The 21,048-nt window shown below is 40.7% G+C and overlaps 2 protein-coding genes and 1 long non-coding RNA gene across 3 annotated transcripts; 1 reads left to right on the top strand and 2 right to left on the bottom strand.

The window, feature by feature from the left end:
- Nucleotides 1-47: 47 nt before the first annotated feature.
- atraid (all-trans retinoic acid-induced differentiation factor) lies at nt 48-3,623 on the top strand. The gene is made up of 7 exons (XM_031731973.2): nt 48-190; nt 368-501; nt 1,090-1,158; nt 1,605-1,676; nt 1,760-1,881; nt 1,977-2,077; nt 2,169-3,623. The coding sequence occupies exons 1-7, from the start codon at nt 98-100 to the stop codon at nt 2,271-2,273; spliced, it is 696 nt and encodes a 231-aa protein (XP_031587833.1). The 5' UTR covers nt 48-97; the 3' UTR covers nt 2,274-3,623.
- Nucleotides 3,624-3,734: 111 nt separating this feature from the next.
- On the bottom strand, nt 3,735-10,249 carry eif2b4 (eukaryotic translation initiation factor 2B, subunit 4 delta). Its single transcript, XM_031731974.2, has 13 exons — nt 10,174-10,249; nt 9,677-9,714; nt 9,383-9,572; nt 9,071-9,286; nt 7,679-7,761; nt 6,592-6,683; nt 6,366-6,480; nt 5,226-5,302; nt 5,014-5,116; nt 4,757-4,890; nt 4,402-4,579; nt 4,121-4,301; nt 3,735-4,032 (listed from the first exon to the last, which is right to left on the bottom strand). The coding sequence occupies exons 1-13, from the start codon at nt 10,193-10,195 to the stop codon at nt 3,833-3,835; spliced, it is 1,629 nt and encodes a 542-aa protein (XP_031587834.1). The 5' UTR covers nt 10,196-10,249; the 3' UTR covers nt 3,735-3,832.
- A 2,060-nt stretch (nt 10,250-12,309) lies between these two features.
- LOC120433267 lies at nt 12,310-14,646 on the bottom strand. Its single transcript, XR_005608443.1, has 2 exons — nt 14,034-14,646; nt 12,310-12,759 (listed from the first exon to the last, which is right to left on the bottom strand). It is a non-coding gene; the product is annotated as an uncharacterized LOC120433267 (long non-coding RNA).
- Nucleotides 14,647-21,048: the final 6,402 nt, after the last annotated feature.

Consider the following 21,048-nt stretch of genomic DNA (forward strand, 5'->3'; position numbering starts at 1 on the left):
AATATCCCATAAAATCCTGTAAACGTCATAAAATGCTGGACCCGCTTCCTGTCACGTGCCCTGCTGCGGCCAGATCATGTGACTCCAGTTGCTAAAAATGAAAGCTTTATGTAGCTGTATGAGATTTGTGGCGCTTGTTTTGATCCTTAATTTATTTTTCCAAGCAAGTTATCAGCTGACGGAGCTGCAGGTAAGGCTGGGCTTTCTAAATGCAATAACTGTAGTCTTTACTTCAATAACTCTGTGGCGCATATATATTACTAAAAATAAAACAGGTTCTGATGTAGCTGTATGTGCCAGAAAGGAAATGGCCAGCAAGATTGTTGTTTACAGCCCCCCCCCCCTTCTTTATGACGTGTAACCACAGGTATGTAACCTGTGTGGTGGGATCATCCTAAACAGCTCTGCGGTCGGTCAGTTTTGCTTCTTTTCCGCTGGACGGATAGACGGACGTTGCTGTTTGAGAAATGACACCACAAACGACCCTGAACACATCATCGGGTAGGATTTGCTGCTTTCAGGGTCCGTCGGAAACAGAATTTACACCCAAGCTGAGATTTGTTAAGCTCTTTTGTGAATAACTGTTAAAAAAAAAGAAAATGTAAATGTCTTTTCTTTCTAGTGACTTCCAATGCTGACTGTGTATTAACTTGTAGGAAAGGTTTCGTCTTCATAATCTCACTAACAGACAGGAGGCTGAGCTGGAGGTGGCAGAATTGGCAGTGCTACCATTTTCATTAGGATTGACCAGAATGGGCAAGGTTAAACATGAAAATATCAGAAGTACAGCTCAGTTTGGGTTTTTTTGAGACACAGTTAGAGAGGCAAAGGTGAGATGGTTTGGATAGTGGGATATATTGGACAAAGGGTGTTGAATTTGGAGCTGGCAGGCAGAAGAAAAAGAGGAAGACCACAGAAACGATTCATGGATATAATGAAGGAGCACATGCACAGAGTTGGTAGAGAAGGATGCTAGGGATAGGGTGAGATGGAGGCAGATGATCAAATTTGGTAGTGACCCCTAAAGAGTGCAGCTGAAAGAAGAAGTTCTTCATTATTTGAACTTTATTTGTGTTTTTTGTTTGTCAGGTTGGATCTCTCCAACTGTTCACTAACTTGTGTGCAGGATCTTCAGGGAGCATCAACAGCTTTCATGATGTAAGAACAGTAAATACAGTTTCACAAATAATCCTCTCGTCTGCACGCAAAACAACAAAAGCTCCTGCTTACACGTGCTTTTTCTTTGATTGTAAGGTTATTTTTAATTCAAAAGGAAATAACTGCTCTTATCGCTACTTCTGGCCATGCATAACAACTTTTATCTCCCTTTCTGGCAAGCACTAAAAATATTTAACTTCACAAAAAATAAATATAGCTGAAGCAAATAAGGACCACACAGGGCGGCTGTGGTTGAGCAAATTCTCTACCAAATTATTGACATATTGAGGTAACCTTGGGCAAGACGTATCAAAGTTAGACAAAGTGTTTAGGCATAGATACAAGTGCAGTGTGACTGGATGACTGATAGTTGTACTAGAAAGTACTAGTGTTTTTATCAATGTGGTCGCTCTTTTAAATGCATCCTATAAATGTTTATATTACAGAGACCTCTCGTTCAATCCCATTGTCAACATCAGTGATACAGCTTTTCAAGGATTTAATAAGTTAAACTACATGTAAGTATTTTACCCAAAATATGACAGATTCTCCTCAGTATTAGATTGAAATTTATTTTTTTTCTAACTTAATTTCTCTGTAGGATTTTACCACAAAATATAGATTGTCCAGGAAGCAACACATCTTGGGAAAAGGTTGAAATCAAAAAGGGAAATCGCCATTGTGAAGGCCAAAGGAATATGTGCAACGAGACTGGACAGCTGTGTAAGTTCCTAACTTTTGCTGTGACACATGCCATCTAAAACTACAGTTATATATGTTACACGTGACATCTGTTCATACTTGTTGGTAATCCACAGCAATGAACTGTCCAGAGAACTCCCTCTGCGCCCCCTTCGGCCCAGGCTTCTTTGAGTGCAGCTGCGCTGAAAACTTCCGTGGATACAAGTGTCTTCGAGAGGTTGGTTCTGCAAGCAGCTTTATGCAAATCACCTTTTGATGCTAAGCTTTTCGATTATTTAGAGTTGTGCATTTGTTAAAACTGTCCATAGGGGGAGTTCCCAGCTCTGCAAGTCTTTGGACCTCTTGCAGCTTCTACGGTTGTGATCTCGGTTCTTCTGTGGGCCACCCAGAGACGTAAAGCCAAATCACTCTAAAGCTGAACCTTAGTCAGCTGGTTTTAATCTGAAACTGACTGTTCTTAAAGGGAAGATACTGATAGGGAAAAATGCTGACAAAGTCTGAGGGGACTTTTACAGGGCTTCTTTTAAATGTGTTTTTATTCATTTTACACCTTTTTGAGGTCGGATGTAGTTTTTGTTTCAAGGAAATTTACACGTTTGACCTCGAAGATGTTTCAGTGCAATTTTAAAGAAAAGATTTGCTCCGCCTTTCAAATATTTTTGTCAAAATTGACCACTATTAGCACATCAATTATATTTGTAAATGTATTTGACTGACACCATGTGACAGAAGGGAAAACACTGTGTTTTACAAAATCCTTCAGAAACTATGTGCAGTTACACAAATACTGACTTCAGTCCTAAAGCCTGTCTGGGCAGGCGTGCTGAATTTCCACTTTACTGACAGCAAAGACTAAGTTTGTTTTGATATAAATTTTAACAGTAATAATTAAGAGTGCAAGCTTATTTGACATCTTTAAACCTTTAAAATTATTTTAATAGTCCAATAGGTTAAATTCTTTTTTTTTCTATGCACTTGAGTGACACAAAATCCTTTCTTTTGCAACAAACCTCTTTTTGAAGTGTGATGTTTTTATTTACATCTTTAATTTCAATTTCAGACAAAACACAAAATGTGGAAGATACTTGGCTGTTACAGCCACATTTTGTTTATAGGTCACATGTGCTAAATGTCTTGACATTCAAGGGTAACCTCCGTTGATACTCTTCTCCAGTGAGATTCAGGGTTCTACTAAAGATTTTAAAACAGGATCCGTTTCTGCGCTTCGGGTATCATGTTTACATGCATATACAGGATTTAATTGTACATTAACTGATTTTCTAGCTGTTAAAATGTAGAGTTCTCCTATTGCGAAAATTCAGTGTTGAAGGGCAGCTCTAGTTGCTCTATGTTCAATACATGCTTCTGGCTAAATAAGTTGTGTGAATGTTAATGCACTGACTAAATATTGCAACTAATAAATAATTCTTGTAAGGAGAGAGTGCATCTACAGCATGCAGAGTATTTCTCCTGGTTTTAACTGAACTTTGTGATGATATATGAGCAGTGAGAACATAAACTCCTAGCTGCTTTACCAAAAACTGTAGTACCTGGTTAATGTCTTACTTTTCTTTTGTGTCATTAAACCTAACTTTATGGGAGCCATAAAATTTATCTGATGCTTCAACTCCAACTGTAATCAGGAAAAATTTCTGTCTTGTTTCAAATTGCATGCCATGGTTAATAACCGGTGTTGTGACGCTCGGTGGGATTGTATTGGCAATTAAATGGTCTGTTTCTAATAAACAGTGGGTCTTATAACATCTAGCACTACTTTTTTTTTTTTTTAAACAAACAGAACAACCTTGTCATATTAGGCCAGGAAATATATTTCCATTTATCCAATACTACCGTAAAAACACACATGGACTCAATTTAAAAAGCATATGTCACTTCAGATATATATTTATTGCATGCTAAAAGCACAATTTGTTGTGTGTGTACAAGCTCTTGTGCACACAAACTGAGTTGTTCACTGGTCCACGTTTTTGACTCGCAGCACCACAGGGACAGAGGTACACGGGATCATCCCGAGCTCTGTGATGACTAGATCTACGAAATCAGGCGGCGTCACGTCGTAGACCAGGTTAAGAAGGCCAAGAGAGGACTCATTCTGCCATCCCTCTAGCGGAGTCGTTCCTTTACGGGTTACAATGAGGTCGTCGGGGTCATCTGGAGTATGGAAATAAAGTTGAGCCAAAGGACAAATTGAGCTGAAAGGCTCGCAGACATTTATGTAGCAACTGAACACTTTCCATACCTAGTTCATTAGATACGAAGGAATCTGTCTGCACCCTGTCACAGAACTTGTAGGTCTCACAACACACCAGCACAGGCACATTAAAAGCTTTGGCCACCAGAGCTATCTGTGATGTCCCCACTCGAGACATGACATAACCATTAGCCAGCAGAGCATGAGCACCAAGGAAAACCTTTGACACCTAGAAAAGAATAAAACTCATTGTGCTTAGAACCAAATCTTTTGGGGTTTACTCTATATATATCTACACCTTGCTCCATTTAGTGTAGCTCCGTGATTACCTCTGGAAGGATGTAAGAGACAGCAGAGATAAGAACATAGGTGCAGCTGATGCCTTTCTGGACCAGGCGCCTCAGGGCCTCCTTGCCCTCTAGCCGAGGCCTGCTGTCCACAACAATAACACGGAATTTTCTGCTTTTCTCAAAGGCCTCGCAAAGGATGTGGTTGACCAGTGATGAGCTGTCAGGGAGGAAAGAGGAACATTTAATGTCAGGACAAAAATGCGGAAGGAAGGTTGCATCAAACCAAAACAGGGAAGGGAAAGTGTTAAGAATAAACAATTAAGCAATGCTCGCTAATAAAGAACAGATTTAACAGCTGAAACCAAGTACATGCACGCAGCTTTTAGAGACTTACCATCCATAAACTAGGATAACATCTCCATCACTGATCTTTTGTTTTTCTATGGCGCACTTGGCAATAGCTACACCAGCAAGAATAATCTTCTCATTAATGTAGGACTCGATATCGTTGAGCAGTTTGCTCTTTGCCTAAAAACAAAAGGAAGTGCATGAGTTCTTAAGTATCAGAAACTTAAAATGAACCACACAGTGTGTTAAAAGTCTTATTACTTAAATGGATTATGTGATTACAAATACAAGAGTGTCACTAACCTCCTCTTCTTTACAGTTACTAGGAATATTAGAGATCTCCTTCTTGATGTATTTGATTGCATTACCCATGCTGGCTGACAGAGGGCGACACTGATTCAGAAAACTAAAATAAAAACAAAGCAAAAGGAATGATTTCATGTGTTAAACCAAAAACGTGTCAGTAGTGTAGGAAACAGTGATGAATGACTAAAATTAGTAATTTTTCCCTTTACCTGATATAAGGTTTTAGCTTGTTGACCAAGTCTCTTGATAGCTCCTCATTTGGAGGTGTAGTGTAGTCCCGTATTACCTAAAGGGAAAAAATGAAACACTGGACTTTGACTGGGCCATTACAACATTTCTTTTCTTTTCCAGTTATTCTGTTGTAGATTTGCTGCTGTGCTTGCGATCGTTGTCCTGTTGCATGACCCAATTAAGGCCAGACTTTTAGCTGTCAGACAGATGGCCTCACATTGACTTTACAATACTTTTATATACATAGGAGCTCGTAGTAAACTCGGTGACTGCAAAGTGCCCAGGTCTTGTGGCTGTAAAACAAGCCCAGATGCAACTTTGAAAAGCTAAGCTATACCACCATGTTCTTTTTTAGAAAGAATAAGTTTTCCCTATGACAGCACTTCCAAACAAACCATACTTGTTCAGTGTTTTTCTAACTGTACTGTGATGAACTCACTGAGGCGTGTAGAGTCTGAGATGTAGTCCTTGAATTTTTTTTTTTGCAGCTTCTCTGAGCATTACGCGCTCTCAACTTGATGTGAATTTGCTAGGATGTCCATTCATGGGAAGGTCGGCAGGAATTTTGTGAATAATCTTTCTCACTGTGTAATGATGGACTTATAGCCTTATAATCCCTCACAGATTGACAGTTGCTTCTTTGAAATCGTTGCTGATTTCTTTCCTCCTTGGCTCTGTGTTAACGCACACCTGAATGCCTAAGAACAACAAACTGTCAAACCTTCCACTTTTATAAAGATGGTCACACCTACTCATGATCACTTAATAAGGTATATCTGATTACCAACACCTGGCTGCTACTTGCCCTTGTATTTTCAATGGATGCAGTCATGGTACACTCAGTTTTTCACACGGTGCTTCTGGATTTTGACTTCATTAAATAATGACACTGTAATATGTAATGTTCTGTAGTTCATTTGAGATTGTATCTACCTGATTTTAATGACCAGATTCACTTTTACAATGTCCTGATAAGTAAAAACTTGGACCCTCTCCAATACTGGCCGACTTCTTTGTAACTGACTGCAGTCAAACGGTCACTGTGTCAGCCTCAGCCTCGCCCATGAGAGAGGGGACTGTGGGGTTTGAAGAATGAATGGTCTATGTTGGGACTGTACCTGTTTGAAAGCATGCAGCAGGGCGACAGAGCGAGCATTGGATCCTGCAACAATGCCGTGTGAATACTGCAAACCCAGCCTGACAATAGCGGGATGAATCACTGTAGAAGGAATGCTGCAAACCACAAAAGAGTCTGTTAATAAGATTTAAGGAAATCCTAATAGGTTATATCTTATAACACGACATAAACAACACACTGTAACATACAATTTAAAGTCAGTTTACCTGAGTTGCTGTGTTAGAGGAGCTTTGCGACTGTACTGGTGGAGATGAGAAAACAGGCTGACTTTGTAGCCATAATCTAAGCGCAGCGGGATCTGAAATCCACAAAATGTACACCAGGTCAGAGATTACAGCTGAGTTAATGAGGTGAAAACAGGGAGTCGCAGCAAAGCCTGTAGACCGTATTCATTAAGAGTTACATTAAACTTTGAATTCAGTGTAGACCTAATAGAAAGAAAACTGACAAAATTCAAAATTACTGTTATAATTATATATGACTAACAGAAGAGTAGCAAGCGACGGACAGCCCGGTGTTTAGGTGACCACAGCAAACAACACACATACTCTGTAAAAACCTACTTGCAAACTTAACAGCTGTCTACATGGAAGAGATGTTTTTACATCTCTTTCATTAAGTTTGTAACAACTGGCGATAATGGGTTAAGCTGGATTAAGATAACAGGTTAGCAACCGAAACAGAACCAAAAGAAAAAAAAAGGTTAATGGCACACATTGTGTAAAGTCAGACGCCGATGGCTTATACCTTTTTAGCAGCATAGTGCTCTGGTGTCTGAAAGAAATGTTGGGTACAGTCACATGCAATCACAACTGCTGTTGCTGTATGCAAAGCTGCAATGACTTAACCAAATAAAGTTACTTTATTTTGGAGTTACTGGGCAAATAACAGGAATTCTATTTATGTGCACACCTGACTGACTTTTGTTTAATTAGAGAATGTCTCAGATTTAACTAGTAAAAGCTTAGATTTCCAAAAACGAACCATGCACCTGCAGGAAATGTCACACTTCTGTCCAATATAACATGTTGTAAACATACCAGCAGTGTTTTTTCAACTGAATCAACTGAATTTGTTTACAATACAGTATGTTAGATTCAAACATAGAAAATAGTTACTTTAAGCATCCAAGATCAAGCCATTTTCATAATGTAAGTCAAACATTTCCCCATGAATCTATCCATTCTTACAACAAATCTAAAGGTTATTTAGAACCACTGTGTATCGTGTGTATCCGGTGTGTCTTGAATCTTTTTTTAAGGGTGTTCAGAAGTTCCTCATAACAATACTGACCTGTTGTCTTTCCAACTTCTTGGCAAGTTTCTTTAAAACGTCTGGGTTGTCCACTTGAATGTGTTCTGGGAGCCTCTTCACCACTGAAAATGCAAAGAGTGTTAATATTCTGACGAGCCCAAAAATTAAGACAAACTTGAATTACATTCTGCTGATCCTTTGGGAGATGCTAAATAGCTTTGAGGCCTGTACTGCGAAGCAGGATTTTATCTTATCCAGGTAATTACACGGTTAACCGTGGACTTTCTCTACTACAATTTGTTCACTTCTTACCAGCCACGGTAAGGATATATCGCCATGGTAACTTGCACTACAAAGCAGGTTATGCTCCACATTCGAGATCAACGCACATGTAAAACTGCCTAATAACCAATCAATCCTCTAGAAAATAGCACCACCATTCCTGGAAGATCCCTCAGACCTCAATGTGTAGATATAGTAATAGTAGTAGTAGTATAACAGTGTAAAGTTTTTTAGTAATAAATCCGTAATAAATATAGATTCTCAGAAACACCTTTTTTCTTGATTTTCTGCTCCCTGTTTTTGCCTGTTAATCTGAAAACAAAACACATACATTCAAATTCTGTGTTTATATTTATTCTTTACTCTTTACCCATGTGTTAATGAAAGAGCTCTCATATTGATAAGTCTGTTAACTTTGCAGAGCTGGTATTTTTGCCAGTTTTCTTCCCAGGCTTCGTCTTGTCTTACTGGTCAAAGCACTTAAAGCTTACACTTTTAATATATTATTACACTACAGTCATTTTTCTCTCTCACACACTCATATTGCTGGTTTGTCTGCAGCATCTGTGTTGCTTTCAGTCTATTACGTGTTTAACGTCTTCATATTTTCCCATATTTCAGTACAGTTTCACCTTCCTTGGTAAAATCAGTCGCTCTACTGCTGATTCACTTATTACCATTGCCACCAGTATCATGTGAACGCGCAAGGGAAAACCAACATAGTGTGTTGATAACCAGCTTCATGTGAGTGCTTATTCTGACTGTCAATCTTAAGAGAAAGATACTCAGGGTATGTTGAATTTGCTTCATGAACAGGCCTTTGACCTTTACATTTAACACTTCACCAGTACCGGCATATTGTTGGTTGAAGTTACCACCAATCAGTCTTGTTTCAGCATATTTCGCTGAAGCCAATCATTAGACCAAAGTTTGGCCCTACAACAATCACTAATCACTGTTAGTCGGTATTTATCACAGCCAACTAGGAGCCCTCCACAGCCATGCAGCTTCTGTGTTGGCACAAACAGCTTCTCAAGGTTCTATAGGTAGCTGTCTGTTGTTCCTACTTGATTTGGCTCAACAGTGCATGCAGTATTTCAAGTTAGATTATCCAAAAGACGTCTGTCATCGTAGGTGCAACAGCAGTACCTGGCTGCAGATCACTGGGCGGAGCTTTTGGTTTGCTAGTAGTCGCCTGCTGTCCTGTCTCTCCCTTCTTGCTCTGTTTGCTGGCCCGCTCAGCCTCTTGCCGAGCTCTCCTCTCAGCTTTCAGCTCTGCTTTAGTCTTTGCCGGCTTGTCCGCAGGCCCAGAAGCCTCTGAGGCAGGCACAGAAACGGGTGCTGTAGCAGGCACTGCTGAAGGAGCTGACAAAGACCAAAACGGACACAGATATCAGGGTAAAGAATGAATCACACTGTACACCCAGATACGACACTTGCTGCTGCCTAAATGGGAGGCACCTTTCTGCATTGTGGGTTTTGTCGGAGGCTGGGATGCTGGAGCTGCTGGAGCTGCTGAAGTGACCGGCTTCTTCTCCTTCTCATTTTCCTGTGATGCCTTGTCATCTTTTTTCTCTTTGCTTTTCTTCTGCTGTTTCTTCTCTTTCCTCAGCCGTTGCTTCTCCTCCTTGGTTAGGTCTTTGCCTTCACTCTGTCACGTGACAGGAAGAGGCGTCAAGAAAAACCTAATTATTAAGGAAAGCATTTATGCACACAAAAGGCTGTAATAAATGTCAAGAAAACACCTAGACTAACCTTTGCGCGTTCAATTTCATCTTTCCTCCCGGGTCCATCTGTAACACAAGCAACAGAGGATGATAAGAATAGATTATTTATCATTATAACGTACTTCTGTTACTTTTCCCACAAGAGGCGGTGATACTAAGGTCGAGTCTGTTAGCTGCTTTTAGTTTGCACCGTGTCAGCGAAACCAGTAATAAAACTAGTGTAGTGCATCATCGTCACAGCACAGTGACAACGAGAAACATGCGTATTGTATATTTTAAAACTACTCGAAAAGATGATGCAATACATTCTCCGTGTCTACGGCATGAGTACCGTTTACATGCTCTCGACGCTAACGTTAGCAGGTCTAGCATCTGGGAAATTAACTTTGCTACCAGCTAATAACAAAGTCTACATAATAAGCGCTGTGAGTATGAGATACTTCTTCGTAACTCCTACAACTAAAGAATAAGAATCAAAAGGAAAAACCAAATGAACTACAGCTATTTACACACTCTGAAACCCACCTATCACTCCACTGTCAGCCATGTTTACGATGCTGCTTCACTTCCTCATCTGCTGTAGAAACTACTGCCATAGAAACGTATATCGCCCCCTGGTGGATGACGTTGTATGAGTATGTAGTGCGGTCCATTTTCCAAATAGTATTAAGGTTTAATGGGTGTTATTAAGGCTCACTCAGTGACATACTGTTATTTATTTTATGTTTACATTTGATTCTAAAGGCCGAACTTGCTACATCAACTTGTAGACTCTTTGAAAAAAATCTAAAACTATCAAACTTCCTACATCATTCAGTAGCCTACTGTGAAAAAGTCTTGAGCATTCCTTTATTTCTTTAAACAAAAAACCTTCTGAGTATTATACATATGAACATTAAAAGGGGAAATAAATAAATAGTGTTTTGTATATACTGTTTTGGTTACTGCACATAGAATTAAGTATTGCACAGTGATTGCACAGTAGAGGGAATCACTGTGCAATACATAGAGGGAATATTGAATATTGAATTGAATATTGGAATATTGATCTGGTCAGTTAAGTAGCAGAGGGGGTTGTTGATCAGCTTTATCTGTTTTGGTGTGAATAAATTCACAACAGGTGCACTAGAGAGAAAACAATGAGACACCCCCATAACAGTAATTATTTTACAGATGGAGGCCACTAACCTTTTTTCCAATTCTGGCATTAAAATGTCACATTGCCAGAAGGCTTGATGTGTCTCCCTGCACAGTATCAACAGCAAGGAAGAGATTCCAAGAGACAGGCAGTTACTCTAGGAGAACTGGACGAGGCCGTGGAAGGTCCTTATCCCACCAGCAGAACTGGGATCTGCTCCTTTGTCTAACAAGGAACATGAAACTACAAACTACAACTGGACTGATTAGGAATGTTATTTTGGTGACTTTGCTGTAATGATAAGGGCAAAGGTTCATAATGAAAATCCATCCATCCATCCATCCATCCATCCATCCATCCATCCATCCATCTATCCATCCATCCATCCATCCATCCATCCATCCATCCATCCATCCATCCATCCATCCATCGGGTAGGTGGTATGTAAACTCTGGACAGATCGCCCGTCTATTCCGCTGATGTTAATTATCAGTTTACTGTTTATATTATGACTCAGTGCATTACAACTTCAGCATCCTGGCTTTTGGTCAGTGATTTCAATAACAGCAGCAGATTTTTGCTGGTTTTGACAAAAAGTTTCAAGTGAAAAAGTTGGTAATGGATGTGCAGCGCTGTTCTTTGTATGCTTATTTGCATCCCCATTACATCTGCATGCTTAGAGGAAGTTTATTTTCATGGAGACATCTGGAGTGTCATTTTTGTGTGTATATTATCCTCCATCACAAAAAAGACTGAAGACAGATTTTATTGTACCACATTATAGGAAATTTGGATCAGGTTTCCACCCAGGCTGTATTTATAAAAAATGTTTAAACACACATGAAATATAAGTGAAACAAGAACAAAAATACACAGACACAAGCATATGTCCTATTTATAGACCTATACAGTAAAGTGTAAAATCCATGTAAACACAAAAAGAAAAAAGATCTGTCATTTTTTACTGATGCATCCCTATCTCATCATTTAAAACTGACCTTGAAGTTGGGATAAAAGAGATTTAGTCTAGCTCTAGTCTCAGGCACAGTGATATTTTAAACCTCAGAGTGGTACTCGGTGTGTAGCTCATATAGCGCAGGGTTATTAGATTGTTGGCTTGCCTCTGCACAGCCTGTTTGTAAATAGTCTGCAGGCATGAGTACACTCCACACCCACACAGAAGGCAACCTAACTAGAAACAGCATATTACTGTATATATACATCATGAGTGCTATCCATGGTACTGAATTCTCTGGCCCAGACTGTAATATTAGCTTTTCCCATCTATGCTACAGTGTCTATCCCTGCACTGCTACACCTGCACTCTTTTTCTGTTTAAATAATTTACTAAGTTATACTTTGCTGCCATTTTAGGCCCTATATTTATATCATCTCATACTGGGTCAGAGTCTATTCTGCAGAATAAGGTGAACTCAGCTGCTAGACTTAATGTATCTTTGTGTCTTTCCTCAAGTACAGAATGGACTGAACGTGAATCAGAAGAACAGGAATTGAACACTGTACATCATCAGTGATCTTTTATTTGGTTTCTAGTCACATATTACCATGAACAATCAATATAGAGCTCCTAAAGAAGATTCACGTTGCATCTGTGCTGTATAATCTATTCTATTCACCATCTCCAGATTAAGCAGCGCTACACCACAACGTCACTGCGTGTTTGACTCCCAGCCGGTGTGTGCTGACTGAATTCACGGCGCAGTAGCTGGTTGAAGGGGACCAAACCTCACAGAAACACCTGACTTGGTTCCGTTTGACCAGCCACAGCAAGGCGTGTTGCTTCAGCTGCAAGAGGCAGAGCAAGAGGGAGAGCAGGAGGGGAGGGGCAGTCAAGAGGAAAGGTTACAGGGGTAAAGGTCACGGAAAAAGAGGGACACGAGAAAGATGAAATACAGTAGGAGATGGACATCATCTGCAGGCAGTCAGGGCTGCTGAGTCCTCTTCAGTCTTACCTGATGGAACACACAGAGAGAGAAAAGGAGAAGTTACTGCACAGGAACAAGTGCCTCCGTGTTACCAAGCAAATAGTTCCTATTTAGAGGCTTGAGAACTCTGATAGCCGGTGACATCTCTCCGTTTCCTTCCAAATCCAGCCCACGGCAGCGAACTTTCACCCCCAGTGACAGCTCCTGCATCTCTGCCCTTCCCTCCCCTCTTCCCTTTTTGAGAGCTCTGCGGTTGCTATAATGGGTGACAGCTGTGCTCTGTCAATCCTCCTTGACTGTCAGCAGTTGGGGCAGGGCAGGAATTTTTCAAGAAGTCCCTGAGACCCGATCAGCGGCCCTGGGAGTAATGCTAACTGCACACGTGCCTGAGCTGAAGGAGAGGGAACAGGCCTTTCACCTGTTGTCCTGCCACACACACACATGTTCATGAACTCTGACACCCCCCAACACACACACACACACACACACACACACACACACACACACACACACACACACACACACACACACACACACACACACACACACACACACACACATGAAGTAGACAGACACCCTCACACAATTTTCTGAATGAAGACAAATGAAAGAACAATATGAGAAATGTCCACGTCGATGCTCAGGTCCCCTTGAAACCACACACTTCCTTACATTCCATAAGTGGCGTATTAATATGGGGATATAAGGAAGCATGTGCTCACAAGGGACAACAACTGGATTCGCTGCTCCTCGAGACACAAAGCACCCTTTCATAGCCATGCGTGAAGAGTAGCGGGAAGAACCGGCTTAACAGCGGTTAACTGTGACAGAGTGAGTGAGTGAGTGAGTGAGTGAGTGAAGGAAAAATGGAGCGAAAGAGGCAGAGAATGGTGGCTTCTATCATCTCCATGAAACTAGAAGCGAGGAAGAGGAAATTCTTCTTTCTTTTCATTTGTATGGGTTAAACCTGACCATTGTTTTATCAGACAAGTAAAAAGTGAATTTTCTGATACTGACAGATGACTGGACTGGTCATACTGGCAGATACTTGATGGGTAATGCCAGTGTGATGATGCTGAAATGAGTTTAAATAACTCAGGCGGGTGAGGCAAATACCGACTCCCATCAAACAAAGGTCATCGTCCTTTTTTTATTTCCCAAACATCGTGCCATGCCAAGTCAACGTGATGCCGACAGTTGTGTCAAGTGATCCTTAAAAGTGGAAAAAATTCAATTCATTTTAATCACAACCCCTTATTAAAATAGCTTGAGCTGATTTTTAAAAAATGCGCTTTACTCACCTTCCTCTGGTCTCCTTGCGCCTCCTCTTGTGGTTTTCTCACGGTGAGTAAATGGGGTCAAGATGAAGGCCACAGTCCGCCTCTCCTTCACAAGTGGTGACTTCCTCGATAAATCTAAACACTTCTGAACCAAATGGCCACCAGAAAGTCTGTCTCGTCTACTGTAATTAGACTAGGATGACTCCTCTGAGAGGCACCAGATTTCCTGATTCTTTCCTGCATCACACCTCAGCTTCCCCTCATCTGACACAAGTGGCTGCCATGTTGTGCTGTGTCTTCAGTAAAAGTGAGAGAAAGCTGGTTTGATACCAGATTTTTACTCGTATTGTGCTGCAGTTAAGCTGAAACCACACAAGCACAGCAACCCAAAGATTTTGTTGCCTGACATGTGTCTCTTCCTGCGCTGTGAACTAAAGTTTTAGAAGGAGAAATCACAAGAGTGATTCAAAAACAGACAAAACTCAGACCAACCTTACTCCTCATCCCTGAAGTTGTCCTCTGCCTTTTATCCACCCTTTAAACCCAAGCTCATGAAACTAACCCTCTGCTTTCTGAGAACCACTCCTCGGCTTCACCCTCAGCTCTCCTGTGATCACCCATCCTCCTCTGTATCTGGTCAGTGGATTGTGCCCACAGCAGGCCTTGCAGATCGGCCTTTTCTATGGCTCCAGGAGCGGCCCCCTCCAATGCGGCCTCCCACCTGTTGGTGTCCTTTAGAAGCCCGGGCCTCTCCTGCGCCTCCTGTCCGGCCCAATCAGCGCTCTGACAGGGGGGAGCCAGCCTGTGAAATCACACCTCTCAGCTGTTCACACTGGGCTCAAGACACCCTACACCCCTGCCGATCCTCTGTTCAGGCCCCCCACCCCACCCTGCCTCTATTTTACACCGAATGTCAATGGCTCCTTTTTGGATTAAAAAAAAAAAGAAAGGGAAAGACAAAAGAAAAGAAAACGGGATACAGGGAGAAACAAGGAAGCAACTGCAAGAGGGGCGTGTTTTACTGGGTCTGGGGGTACAGTCAGAGCAGCAGTTACGGCAGGCCGTGAGTCACAGCTGAAGCCAAGGTTGAGTTTCAGCCCTCTTTGGTTTCTTTGATTCGCTTTAGCTTCATTTTACAGGGGAGGAAAAAGTGACGTTTATGCTTATCAAGTTCACGAGCATTTTAGGCCCCTTTATGCGGTGATTCGGGCGACTGAAACAGGTCCCTTTGTGAGACATCACATGATAAGAAGCCTGTCTGCTTCACAGTGCACCAAATGTGGCAAATGCTTTGACAAACTGTAATGTAAACCTCTGTCCACGAAGCAAGGCCAGTAGGATATATAGGTGCTGCTGTGGCATCATAAAAAGAAAGCAATAAATTCTTCAGTGGCCACAAGGTGACCATTCTGCCACCATGACTCTTAGAACACAAGCACTCGATGTGAAATGAGCCACTTTAGGAGGCAAAAATCCAAAGCCTGAAAGAATATGTCTTTTCTCAGGATACGTGCTGCCGTATAGAATGACAGGTCTGAAGGTGTGACAGCTCTGAAGCATCTACACACACTGATCACCAGCAGTGTAGAGGCAAACAGGCCCGGGCTCAGGGGGTTCATTTTCCTCTGCAGCAAGCACAAGCTGCTCCACTAAGGTCAACACCTGTGTTCTAAAATCAGCGCTGGGGTTGGGTGTGATAGGAACCCGGGCCTCATTCACAGAAAGCTCGAGCTCAGAGAGAGGGGCTTATATTGAAACCTAACGCTCTCGCTATTTTCGAGGCACTCGCCGTCCACAAATAGCAACCTGGCTGCATCTTTGTGGCTCCCGTTTTTTTTTTTTCACCCCACAGGATGTTGTCTAAATTCGACAGTTGTTCAATATTTCCCATGGCGCCGAGCCAGGGTGTATCACAAATGCAACATTTCCACTAATGCCAGCGATGTGCCACGGCCTTGCTCGTTACATCTGAGCGCTTAGAATATCGAACGACTTTTGTTGCTGAGTGAATTCTTGGTCGCTCGCACCGGACACGATGGTAAAGACACAAATCATAATCCTTGTGTTCCTCTTTTGCGGGGACAGCTGATCACTGTCACATACTGGCTCACAGGCCGGGGCTTTGCCAGCGAACGCTCTCATCTAATCATCTGTTTCTCCTTCATCATGTGTCATGCATCATTCAGAAGAGCTCACCTTACCCTCTGATTTTTTTTTCATCTGTCTACACCTCTTCTGTTTTTTTCTTTATTTGACTTCCAGTCATCCAGTCTGGTGATCCTTTATACTTCCAAAACTCACTGTAAACATGGACACTGGATGACAGGATTTTGACTTGTTCACCAATTTTGAGATCAATTAAATCAACATGGGGGAAAGTCAGTGATGGGGCTTAAGTGCCCGAGCTGCATGTTATCTTCAAATCGGGCTAGGGAGGTTATTTTTAACTACCGTTCACATACCGGGGCCCCCGTTTGCTAATCACTTTGTTCCCCTCTGTCATACCCATCTGCCCTGCTGCCAATGTCCCACTGCTTCTGGGGAGGTCAAAACACACTTCACTTGGCAGGAGGAAATAATTTCCCTCAGGACACCAGACAGGAGCTTTGAATGATGAACTCCAGAGCAGTTTCTTCAACAGCAGATAAAAAGGAATTCTATTGGTATAAATAAAGTGGCAGCTGACACCAGACCAGATCTTGGACATGCACACGGAGTGACCCCCACCTCTTCTAGCAGGAAAGCTCCTGTAGGAGGTGGTGGTGGGAGGTGGGGGTGGGGGGGTGGGGGGTGGAGGGTTGACAAATAACTTAATAACTTCATAAGAAATAACTTAGAAGTAAGACTAAAACTGTGATTTGAGATGGTAAAGAATGGCATCATGGCAACAGATAATAGCTTAAAGTGTCTAAAAACATTCGCACACATTTTTTTATGTATTCTAAAGGCACACTAAAAAGATTAGAAGCTGGCCTAGTTGAAAAAGCAATAGTGAGCTGCTTAATCCTGACAATGGTAAGACAGTGCTGTGCTGCTGACTCATTACGTGGTCTGATATTAATGGCGCTCTCTGTCCTTCCCTGGGCACAGCAGTTGCCAGCATCGAGGTTGACACAGCTGCCAAAGGAAGCCCGGTCCGTGTGGTGAAGCAATGGAGCAGAAAGGTCAAAGGTCAGCAGCATTTATGCTGAAAGCGAGAACAGGTGATGGAGAGGTGAAGGAAACTCGCCCACATGACTCAAGGAGAGGACAGAAGGATTTAAACGGATACTCTGAGGCTGTGAGATTTAGGACTGAGGAAATGCAGCAGTTGGTGACATCAGTGTCTTTATTGTTTGGTGTTTGGTTAGAAAACAGCAAACAGTTTTCATTTCATTTCACCAACACAGAGAAAAAAGCTTGTTATTAATGTGGCACGCTAAGTAATTCAATTCAAGTCAGTTTTATTTATATAGCACCAAATCACAACAACAGTTGCCTCGAGGTGCTTGGGATTGGGCTTCGGTCTGTTACTGAAGCCACCCAAAGGTGCCAAAACAGGAAACACATCCCACACTTTTCTCACCAGCTTAGGACATGAAAGGGTTCTCGGTGTTACACTGGAGCCTGTGTCACCCTAGAAGGGCCTACTGCAGCAGTCAGAGGTGACACGTGAGGTCTGATTTTGGACGATAGCAGGGGACAAATTAAGTACAATTTTATTAAACGATCATATTCACCGTGCTATTGTGCCAAAGCATGGTAGGATGTTTTGGGAGCTCAATTACATAATGGCAATGACAGGCTGAAATGACTTCGCAGGCAGGCATATCTAACTGCTAATATTAAAAATCATAGCATCTATTATACAGTGCTTAAAATGTCTATTAGATCACCACCCAATTTAAGGTTTATGCCACAGTTTTCCTAATTAATAGTATTGGTTATTACTTAAATGATTTTTTTGAATGTTTCTGTAAAGGTTTAATCCATCAGTATGTGCCAGCTCTTTAATCAAAATGATGTGTTGAGTGCTAAAATGTAACTATTGTTGTTAACCATGAATTTTCAAATTGACTGTTTGACAAAATTTTAGTTTTTGATTAAGATGCCAAATTATATTTATTTATTTGCATTCCTGAACAGAAAAATCTGTTTTAGGGGTTTCTGAAAAACATGATTTCAGGTTTTAATTCTGCCTAATAAATACAACTATGATTTTTTTAAACAAGTTTTTATCATACTTGGTCTAATACATTTGTTAAACACTGTCATACAGAGTAAGAGTCTTTCAAATAATAACTGGATCACTTTGTGAATGTTTCTTGTCATAGAAACCAATACCTGAAGGCGAAAAGTATGTGACACCATACATCCTCCTGTGTATTGATATACAGCATGTGTGTATGTAAATAGTGAAGCAAACTGTAGATCCATATTAAGATACCGATTACTGCGGTCAAAAGGGGCAGTTTCATTTTCACTGTAGTAAATCAGATGGAATTTTTACTAAATGCCTCAGTGTAGAGGATAATAAAGGGTAATTATAAGGGAAGATATTAAACTGTTTCTTGTTTAGGCTCATTATTTCCTCGTGAAATTTCCTAAACTGAACCATTCAGTTTGGATAAGGTTTAACGACATTGTTTAAAGGTGATTTTATAATAAAGGATTTTTTCTCATCTGAAGACAAACCTGACTTGTTTTCTTTTTTATTAATGTTCAACTTCCAAAGAGTTCAGTGGAATTGATTCTTTTCAGGGAATAACGATTGGCATATTACACATTCCTTTACTGAGCCTTCTTGTGCATGTACAGCTGTCAATGCCTTCCTGTAACACAAGCAAACTTACAGTATTTTATACTGTAAGTACCAGTCAAACAAAGAAAATGTTATTTATGAGGCAACATGTGTGAGCTATTACAGAGACAGCAGACATATAACTATGTTGTGTATGTAATACATATTTAGTTTATTTTAATATTTATTTATAACAACATATGCATTATTGTTGATAAAACAACCAAGTCTTTCAGAGGAACAGAAATCATCAAGTGCATGAATTAAAACCATTAAAAAAAAGGACTTGATATAAAAATGACACAGCCTAAAAATTAAAAGAATAACAGGATAATAATTAAAACCAGCAAGAGGGCAGTAAAAATATAACACATTTAGTTTAAAACCAATAAAATAAGCAGACATTCAATCAATCAATCAATAACTGACACTCTTTTAAAACAGTGTAACTACATAAAGATACTGTGCACATTTCCATCACAGTTGGTCATGACAAAAGCTCCGTTTTTCCTCACATTAAACATTCCTCCCTAACATGTTTTCACGTGATACTTTGCTGTGGCTCCTGGCAAAAGAATGAGCAGCCTATGGACACCCAAGCACCCATGGGGGTCGTGAGTAAGTCAGTTGTCAGTTGACTCCCACCAAAAGGGAATGACAACTGCATGAGAGCCAGAAGCAAGGGAAGGAAGAGAAGCAAGAGAAGCAACAGCAGCAGCGGCATGGAGATGAAACAGAGATGAGTTTTATGGTGGTCAAAGAGTGGAGGATCAGCTGAATCAGCCGACCAGCTGAGAATGCTTGAAGTGAGAGTCAGCAGTGAGCATCAATGATGTCTGATGCTGATGGACACTTGGACAGAATGCTGATGATTCTGTCCAAGTGTTGCGCTCTACCCTGTGAAAACTGCTTTTCGGGAAGTTTGGTGTACTTTTCAGTGACTACTCCTCAATACATCATCTGCAGAGATGCTGAGCAGACACAGCTAGAATTGGAAGGAGCCCTTTGTAGAAAAAAAAAAGAGCCTTTAACATTAACATGTAACAAGTTATTTCATATTAAGGCAATAACAATTTCAAGATTAAAACAAACACTATTTTTTAACACTTCTGAGCAGTTTTTGTATATAAATGGTGACAACAAATTATTTTTACCATTGATGTTTAAAAAAAAACTTTAATATTAAAAAACTATGTTTCCTGGAAAAGACGCTGGTGTTGTGTAAATTTAATGCTGCTTATATTAAACGGATATCGCAGTATCTCCATAACCAGACAGTTCAGCCATATCAACTAATTTGGGGGATGTGAGGTCCTAAAAGTATTTCAGGTTTTCCCATCGATTAAAATGTTGCCAGTTCCCTAAAAGGTGGTTTTCTACTGTAGTCAACTGTTGACTGCTGGAAACCAGATAATAAAATTCTTGCTGGTGTTAAATGTGCACTTATTAGCACAAGATCAAAGGGCGACTAGGGTACTTTTGCATGTAAAACTGAGCTACCCTTACATGTATTGACTCCTTCCACTTGTAATACTTGCTAATATGGTGCTGACTGCCAATGTGATTATTAAATTTTGCTGATTAAAAATGTACAGGATATCTGTGTAAGCATGGCTGAACAGCTACATTTTATCCTGTCATGTTAAGCTTTGATTTGATATCATGATACCTTAGACCAGGGATGCCACACTCATTTTACATTGAGGGTTACTTTGATATTAAGTGGGCCAGAGGAGTGAAACTGCACTTTCTGTCAGTGTAAAGACATTTAGCGACATATTTAATCCCAGAGATATCTTGATATGAGATGAAGTGTAATTTCAACAGCACATCTCAGTTTCTATACATGATCAATTTTCTTGTAGCTCACTGCTCAGACTGTCCTATATTTATAAAACATAAAGTTTTTTGTTGATTGATGAAATTTCTATAATCCACAATGAAAAACATAAACTCTTCTGTCATTTTATTGTTTATCTATTACATATCTACTTTAGTGTAGTATGAAAGCTTCCAGGGGAGAGCTTTATCAGCAGGAAAAAGCTGTAAAACCTATTAAAATATAGTTAAAAGTACAAAAGTTCATGCACTTGTTCATATTTTCCAAAGTCATCGAATGGGCCCAACTGGAATCTTCGCTGAGCGGATTTTGACCCTCACACCTTACGTTTGACACCCTACCTTAGACAATTCATAAGTGTAAAAAATACAAAATAACCTGTATTTTGTGTCACTCAGCAACAGTATTTCATTTCC

This window comes from Oreochromis aureus, linkage group 15 (assembly GCF_013358895.1).
Source record: "Oreochromis aureus strain Israel breed Guangdong linkage group 15, ZZ_aureus, whole genome shotgun sequence".
NCBI lineage: Eukaryota > Metazoa > Chordata > Actinopteri > Cichliformes > Cichlidae > Oreochromis > Oreochromis aureus.

Excerpts from the sequence above, each read along its gene's own strand:
- atraid (XM_031731973.2), top strand. The coding sequence starts at position 98 with ATGAAAGCTTTATGTAGCTGTATGAGATTTGTGGCGCTTGTTTTGATC. Across the intron at positions 191-367 it reads ATCAGCTGACGGAGCTGCAG|GTATGTAACCTGTGTGGTGG; the intron begins GTAAGGCTGGGC and ends GTGTAACCACAG. Across the intron at positions 1,882-1,976 it reads CAACGAGACTGGACAGCTGT|CAATGAACTGTCCAGAGAAC; the intron begins GTAAGTTCCTAA and ends GGTAATCCACAG.
- eif2b4 (XM_031731974.2), bottom strand. The coding sequence starts at position 10,195 with ATGGCTGACAGTGGAGTGATAG. Across the intron at positions 9,573-9,676 it reads ATGAAATTGAACGCGCAAAG|AGTGAAGGCAAAGACCTAAC; the intron begins GTTAGTCTAGGT and ends GTCACGTGACAG. Across the intron at positions 5,303-6,365 it reads TGCTGCATGCTTTCAAACAG|GTAATACGGGACTACACTAC; the intron begins GTACAGTCCCAA and ends TTTTCCCTTTAG.